Source organism: Crocodylus porosus, unplaced genomic scaffold (assembly GCF_001723895.1).
Source record: "Crocodylus porosus isolate Cpor-Errol unplaced genomic scaffold, CroPor_comp1, whole genome shotgun sequence".
Taxonomy (NCBI): Eukaryota; Metazoa; Chordata; order Crocodylia; family Crocodylidae; genus Crocodylus; species Crocodylus porosus.
Window position 1 is genome coordinate 6,284,773 of NW_017728916.1, and position 7,923 is coordinate 6,292,695.

At 44.7% G+C, this 7,923-nt stretch overlaps 1 protein-coding gene across 3 annotated transcripts in view; it reads right to left on the bottom strand.

The window, feature by feature from the left end:
• The window catches only part of OGT (O-linked N-acetylglucosamine (GlcNAc) transferase), a 45,486-nt gene that overhangs the window by 36,936 nt on the left and 627 nt on the right, over positions 1 to 7,923 (bottom strand). For 2 of the 3 annotated variants that reach the window (XM_019536341.1, XM_019536343.1), the window contains exons 2-3: positions 3,027 to 3,207; positions 1,277 to 1,520 (exon numbers count right to left, since the gene is read on the bottom strand). In XM_019536341.1, coding sequence (XP_019391886.1) covers positions 1,277 to 1,520; positions 3,027 to 3,207 — 425 coding nt within the window. The remainder of the gene's footprint in view (positions 1 to 1,276; positions 1,521 to 3,026; positions 3,208 to 7,923) is intronic. The other variant, XM_019536342.1, reaches the window with a different exon arrangement.

Here is a 7,923-nt window from a genome sequence, read left to right on the forward strand (position 1 = left end):
GTCAGTGTTGAATCCCATCCTGTTCTCATCTGCCCACCCCTGTAACCTGTCTAGGTCCGATTGCAGCCTATTCCTCCCCTCTAGCGTGCCCACATCCCCCCATACCTTGGTATCATCAGCAAATTTGAACAGGGTGCTTTTTGCCCCCTCGTCCAAGTCGCTGATGAAGATGTTGAACAGTGCGGCCCCTTGGACTGAGCCCTGCGGAACCCCACTGCCCACATCCCTCCAGGTCGAAAATGACCCGCCCACCGCCACTCTCCGGGTGCCGCCCTCCAGCCAGTTGGTGATCCATTTGACCCTGTAGGTGTCGACACCACAGTCCCCCCAGTTTCTTACTGAGAACAGGGTGAGAGAGAGTGTCGAACGCCTTCCGGAAGTCCAGGAAGACTATGTCTACTGCTACCCCAGCATCTAAGGATTTGGTGACCTGGTCATAGAAGACCACCAGGTTGGTCTGACAGGACCTGCCTCGAATGAACCCGTGTTGGTTGCCCCCAAGTATAATCTCCCCTGCTGGCCCCTCATGGACATGTGCCAGAATAATTCTCTCAAAAAGCTTACCCAGGATTGAGGCAAGACTAACCCCGCTAGATATTTCAACATCAAGTTTAAGCCTAGTTACTCAAATGGCTACATGTTTGCCAACTCTTTTATACTGGAAACCAGTAATGAGCACTCTTAGCTGAAATAAAAATACTTTTTGCTATAAGAAAGCAGCAAAATAACACCAATCTAATAAGCAACAACAGCATTACTTGCTACTTTCCCTTATTACAAATAACTACATGTAAAGGTTCCAAAGAACCTTAGAACTATTGCAAAGTATAATTTAAAAGGTTTCCAAAAGTTAAATAGTAGTGCAATTTTCCCAGTTCTCAAACCAGACATCAATGTCTCCTCATTCCCTTACTGATTTCTTCCAATTAGGTCAAAAATATCAAGGTGAGTTCAGATGAGACAAGTGCAAGTGGCAGGGCAGAGGGGGGACACCCATATTCCTGTCTTTGTTAAACCAATTACAAAGACAAGCACAGAACTAGCAGTATTACAGAATTCCAAGAGGAATGCATTCATAGACAACTCAAACAAAGGATGAAATTACCTTTCAAGAATTACAAGTAAAAGAGTTTTAAGAATTACAGCCCAGTATGCATCATTCATTGCTCTATGAGCACTTGCATAATCCAAAAGCAGACAGAAATCTGTCATGAAGTATCAAACCTTCTTGAAGGTTAGGTTAAAAAAAGTGAATTCCATAAACAGTGTTACTTACAGGATTGTACTGAAGGGCAGACACATAGGCCTGTACTGCTCCTTCCATATCACCAGCAGCTACCAGTGCAGCAGCCAAATTAATATAGCCATCAATGAAATCTGGTTTGAGACGCAGCGCATGCCTGTAATGCTCGATAGCTTCTTGCAGCTGCCCACGTTCCTTGTACACATTTCCTAGATTCGAGTAGGCTTCGGCCAACAATGGGTTTTGTTTAATAGCCAAAGTGCTGAAGTGAGCAGACCTGGAGAAAATTAAACAGGTTAACACAAAAACAATTTTGTTTTCCAGTTACTGGGATTTACAGCCAAAAACATAAAACAACTAAACCCAAGTTTCCAAACAATCTTGAAAATGGAATCTGTTCTAGAGCAAAATGTGCATAATATTCTGTGGCTGATGTCCACTGCACCTTATATTGAATGTGTAGCAAGGTTTCCGCTATGGAGCCTAAGATAGGCTGCATGGCTGGGCTCTGGGGCTGGCCTCAATACAGTCCTACAGCTGGGACTTGTAATGAACTTAATCCCAGTCTCAGTCTTGGGACTGTACTGGAATCTTGAACCAGCTCCAATGAGGTCCAGGGGCTGAGATAACAATCAGCTGATTCACATCAGTTCACTAGGCACTTGCCTTACTACTTGATAGCGTAAGGGGGAACCAGCAAGTAGTAATTAATGAGATCCCCAATTGCAAAACCATGTGTCGTGTCCTGCCATGCCACACGTGCAAGGCAGAAAATGCAACTCTTGCAATATGAGAACAGCTCCACTTGCCCCTTCAACTGAATGTGTGCCAGAAGCCTTAATTAACATGCTCCCTGCTTTCCTTTTAGGAGGTAACGCAGCAAGGAGAATTAAGTATAGAATGCGTTTCTCCTCCCTGTACCTGAGACATATTTTTACACTTTAGATAAGTTATGTAAAATGAATCCCAGGCATTAGGGTGATGAAATGCTTGTAACATTAACTCCAGAGACAAAATGTAAACAACTGCACCCAAAGCACACAAAAGCGATGTTTCAACAACAGTTAGCAATTTTTCCAATACTTAAAGGCTACACAGAAAGGCAAGATCAGAGTATAGCACTCGGTCAACTTCCAGGAACCAAGGGATTTTCACGAATATGTTTTAGGGAAAGGTATAAATTTCAGGCACAAACGTGACCCAAAGAAGAATGTACTACATTTGAAAGCCTGTTGAAGTCTATCCCAGCCATGCAGTTGGTCGAATAAAAAGTTATCATGCACAAAAATCCTTGCCCCTCACATACTTCCTTGACCATGATGGCTACAACATCACTCCAACACAACCAGTGACAAACAAAGCAATCCATTTAAAGGAATATATGTCTACCCTGTTCATTTACTTTAGGCACAAAAGCAAAGCTTTAAGACAGCTTAATAAAACTGTTTCAAGGTTCCTTAGTCTGCCTTTTCAGAGCAGTCGAAAAACCTCTTCTAACTTTCATTCACGTAGCCTCTGAAACACTGGAGAAGCAAAGGGAGGGGGCAGATCTACAGAGCCTACAACTGCAAACTGAGGACCTTTTCACCATTAAGAAAAAGTCCAGTAGAACAAGATTACGACTAGTACACTGATCCTCTCCATCATAAAGAAGCAACACAAATAAAAGTTCAAATAAAATGGAAGTTAGAACATCATTTCTCACAGCTGTGCAGCAGAATTCTCTTTTCATAAGCAGTATATGGACAACACAAAAATATGAAGACACATTTCAAGTCCCTACCTGTCCAGCCTGCGACACTGGAAGTGAATGGACGACAGTAACAAAAGCACGCCAGTATTATCAGGCTCTTGTCGCCAAAGCTGCATGCAATGTCTCTCAGCTGCTTCAAAGTCTCCTGCCTGATATTCACGATGAGCCAACTCCGCTAACCCTTGGAAGGAAAGCATACGTTTCGTTGGTTCTGGAGAATCACCAAAACATTTAAGGGGGGAAAACAAAAAGTTAGAAAATGGAAACAAAAAAGATGTAAAAATATGGTGTATAAAATTAAAGGATGAAAATGTTTGAAACTACATAAAGGACTAGTGCCCGACGCATTAAATGTCTATATCCTGAGCGCAGCCTAGTTTAAGGAATTTTCTAGCATTAACATACATGTTTAGTTCACAATAGACAATTCCCTTCTCACTCTACCGGAAAGCATGCAAGAGTTTACAATCTACAACATGAACAGGATCGCTTATTTTCAAAAGCACTTCAGACACCATCCCCTGCTTCCCCTTTTGTAAGAGTCAGAAAAAATAAATAAGATACAAACTACCAAACTGGAAAACAGATTTACGGATACGACACAAAGGAATTCTTTTAAAGGGACTTTGGCAATATTTCATTTCCTTTTCATAGGTGGAACCTTGTTATGAGCACAGGTTGAACGTGCTTATCCTCTTACCTAAAGCTAAACCCTGTTTATAACGTAAGAAGAGCTTCCAATTTTAACAGATAGCTAAACAAAACAGAAGGAACAGTATATCTGGATTTCATGCAAAGAACTCAAGAAATAACACAGAACAGAAATACAAACTACGTTAAAACAAATAAATTTGTCCCTACTGTCTTGCAGCGTGCACTATAGTCAGTGTTCTCTCAGGCCTTCAAAGAAAGGAGTAAGTAAATACTTATTACATTTTCCAGTGCATAAAGCATATTCTGTCCCCTCCCTGAGGAAAGTCTACAATGAAGGTGCTATATGTGCCACTAACGTAACACAAACTGTAATAACTAATAACTGTTGACAAAAATTAAATACAACTGAAAGTTTTTCCCGCACAGCTGGTACTTCATACAGTGGTGTATTTTATGCCCCAGAATATATGCTATTAATTTTAAGTGGTTACTTAGGCTAGAAAGTGGGATTTATTTATTTATTTATTTTTTAAATACAGGTGCCCGAGACAAATATCACACAAGTCTACTTGGCCATTAAAACCAAAGGCAGTTACCTGACACAGAAAAGACTTCTAGACTGAACACAGACACTATACGGTTAAGCAGAGATTAATCAATCCACTCATCCCAGAGAAAGTTTGCCCTGGTAAGTTTAAGCTCCCTTGGAAGATACTGTATTATCATTATGACTCTCAGGATCATAGTAAGGCAGCACCAGAAGCGACCTCACAAGGTCATCCAGTTCAATCCCTAGCTCAAGGCAGGATCACCCCAGACTAAAAGATCCCAGCCAAATGTCTGTCCAACCTGGTCTTAAAAACATGCAAGGACAGAGTTTCCACAACTTTTCTAGACAGCCTGTTCCAACACTTGAGCATGCTTATAGTCGGAAACATCCTCCCAATCTCCAACCTAAATTTCCTCTAGTGCACTCCCCACAAGGAAAGCCAGTGGCAGGAGATGCCAGGCTGTGCTGCCCCCTGCAGCCGACTCAGGGAGAAGTGGGCAGGGCTTCAGCCAATTTCCAGAGAGCCACAAGTACCATGCCAGCAAGCCAGTTTGGTCACCGTTGGTCTAGCAGCTTCTCCAAATAATCCCCAACCTATTCTGCCATTGCTCTAGGCCAGAGATGGACAAAATGGCAGATCCAGGCAGCAGCTGGACTCCATTTCCCAGCAGTCCCTGCCTGTGCTGCTCCCAGCCCGTCTCCATGGAGCAGTGTGGGCAGAAGCTGCTCCAGGGCTGGGATCTTGCAGTGCTGACAGCACAGGGACAGAGCCACAATCTGCTGCCTACGCAACCCATGCTCATTGCAGGGCCATGCGGGCAGACTGCAGCTCTGCCCTGCTTTCCCCCTCCCCCACCCAGATCCCATGGTGTCCCTGGCTCCACTCGCCCGTCTCACTCCTGGCCACAGCCCCATTCCCAGCTGCGCAGGTCCCACCCCAGCAGTGGACCTGGGAAGGACAGGCTGGGTTTGGCGGCAGCAGCCAGAAGCTACCGTTGCATGGGGCTGCTGGGAAATGGAGTCCACCATGGGCTAGATTTGCCCACCCCTGCTCTAGGCTGTTTACCTCCTTCCTTATCTGTTGCCAACAGTACTCATCATTTGATGGCTGCCCCTACCTGTAAAGACTTAAGTAAAAAAAGCATTAACTACTTCAGCCTTCCCTACATCCTCCATAGCTAGACTGCTTTCTGCAAGGGACCTATGATTTCTCCAGTCTTCGTCTTACTTTGGACACACTTTTTACTGCCTTCTATGTCCCTTGACAGCTGCATCCCAAATTGTGCCTCAACCTTCCTAATTTTCTCCCTGCATGCCTGTGCAATACTCTTATACTCTTTCCTAGTACTACGACCATGTTTGCATTTTTTACAGGATTCCTTTTCAAGTTCAACTGAGCAAAGAGATTGTACTCTAGTCAGGCCGGTTTCCTGTTTCACACTCCATTCTTCCATCGCATTGGGATTGCTTGCTCTCAGGCTCTTAAGAGGGTTTCCTTAAAGTACAGCCAGCTCTCGACTTCTTTTCTCCTTATATTTGCTTCCCAGGGGATCCTGTTCTCCAGTTCCTGTTAAACCCCAGTGTCCTTAGTCTGCCGTTCTCCTTCCTTCCTCCACTTAGGATCCTTTAACTCCATCATTTCATGGATGCTGTCACCCAAGTTACGTTCCACCTTCACCACCAATCCCTCTGCTTGTGAGCAGCAAGTCAAGAACAGCTTCCCCTAGTTGGCCCCTTTACTATCTGTATCAAAAAGTTATCCCCAAAACTGCAGCAATTTGATGGACTGCTGATGCATTGCTGTGCTTCCCTCTCAGCAGAGATACCAACTATTCAAGCACCCATGAGAAACATGTCCTGCGATTTGGAACCTCCTGGTTTTAGAGGCCTGTAACCAACACCCACCATGACATCCCACCCTGCTGTTCTCTCGTGACTCTCATCTAAAGGTTTGCAACAGCCCCCCGCCAGCTTGTGCCACGTTTCCAGAGACATGTACGCCTCCTCCTTTCTTCCCTCACCGGTCCTTCCTGAACAAGTGATACTCAACCATGGCAGTATTCTAGTCTTGGGAACTATCCCACCACATCTCCATAATCCCAATTACGTCTTAATTCTGTGTTTGTACTAGGACCTCAAACACTTCCTGTTTGCTCCTATACTTCTCACACTAGTGGATGAATATTTCTGGTACCTGTCTATCCTATCTTCTCCCCACCCCCAAACATTGCTATGGCTTCTGTAATTGCTTCCCCTTACTAGGTTTTCATCCAGGTCCCCAGCCTCTTCCCTTACTTCTGGACTTTTGCTTTAAGGTTATAGGGAACAAAAGTTTACACAACATTTTTATTTCTGCTGTTTACTTTTGGCATTTCAGTGTCAGTTACCCCAGTAAACATTCCTATCTTAACTTGGTTGTTGTTTCAAGAGACCTCAGTGTGCAGTATTTCAGCAAAGCATTTATATACTACAGAAATTCCAGCAAGTCCATTTTCATGTGTGCAGCTATTCACATACAAATAGTTAAGTGGACAGTGGGTGGGGGCAGGGCATTGCAAAGGGCATCAGGCATAGTATCTGAAGCCATTTATAATCAACTATTTCAAACTGATGGTTTTTGTTTACCTCTATTAAAAGGAGCTTTCTAGTGGTAAATGGTGGGGAAGGAGATGCTTTGTACATGGAGATGAAATGAACTCTATTTTTCCAAAACTGGAAACAACTCCAGCGCATCTCCTGCTGTTCGTGCTTTGCCAAACTACAGGTACGGTGAAGTCTGCACAGCTTGGGAAAATGTTAAGAGGATGGGCCTAGAACTATACCAGGGAAAAACAAAAATTAAGGGCGAGTGAAACCCCATTTCCTATTGGATCTACTCGCCGCAGGCCCCCTACGAAGGCCAGATTTCCTGAGAAGGATCCCTGGACATCACCATTCTTAGGACCTTGAGCTGAGAGGGGAATGACGGCTCACTTAAATCACTGTCATAATAACCTTCCTCGTTCTCTCTCTCCTTGCTACCGCTGACCCAGACGTCATCCTTTAGATGGTTGGTATCCAGTATGTTATTTAAAGTTCTCTCGCAATCCCCTATTGCTGAAGATGCAAAACCACAAAGAAAATGAAGCTGATGCAAAACAAGCCACCTTCCTCCTTCGGTATCTCTCTCAATATAAGCGAACAGTGTATCAACCTCCCAGATGACTGGCCATACATGGTATTCTGATAAGAAATAAGCATTGCCTTATAATACTTAACCTGAAAAGTCAAGTGCAACATTAAGATGAAAAATGGAATAGGAAGACAGCAACAGATATATGGAAACAAAATCAAGATGCTCTACTTTTATCTGTGAAGAAAGTTTTTTTTAGTAAAAAACAGATGAAACGTCCCCTCATGGCTGACTTTGTCTCCTTTGCAAAAATAAGCAGCCACAATGAGGCAAGATCCAGAGAACGAAGACCTTCAACTCTGGCCCTGTGAGCCGATCCTCTCTGGACGGATCCCAAGAGCGGAGCGGCCGCCTCGCCCATAGCAGCGCCGGGGGGCTGCCCCGCTGCTGAAACAGAGCTCGCGGGGAGCGGAGACGAGGCACATAAGGCGGCAAGGCTCGCCCGGCCCCGGCCCGTCCTCGCGGCGCCGGCCAAAGCAAGGGCAGCCCCGAGCTAGCGCCGCGGCCTGGGGCGGTTTCGGGGCCAGCACGACCCCGCCACCGGGACAAGT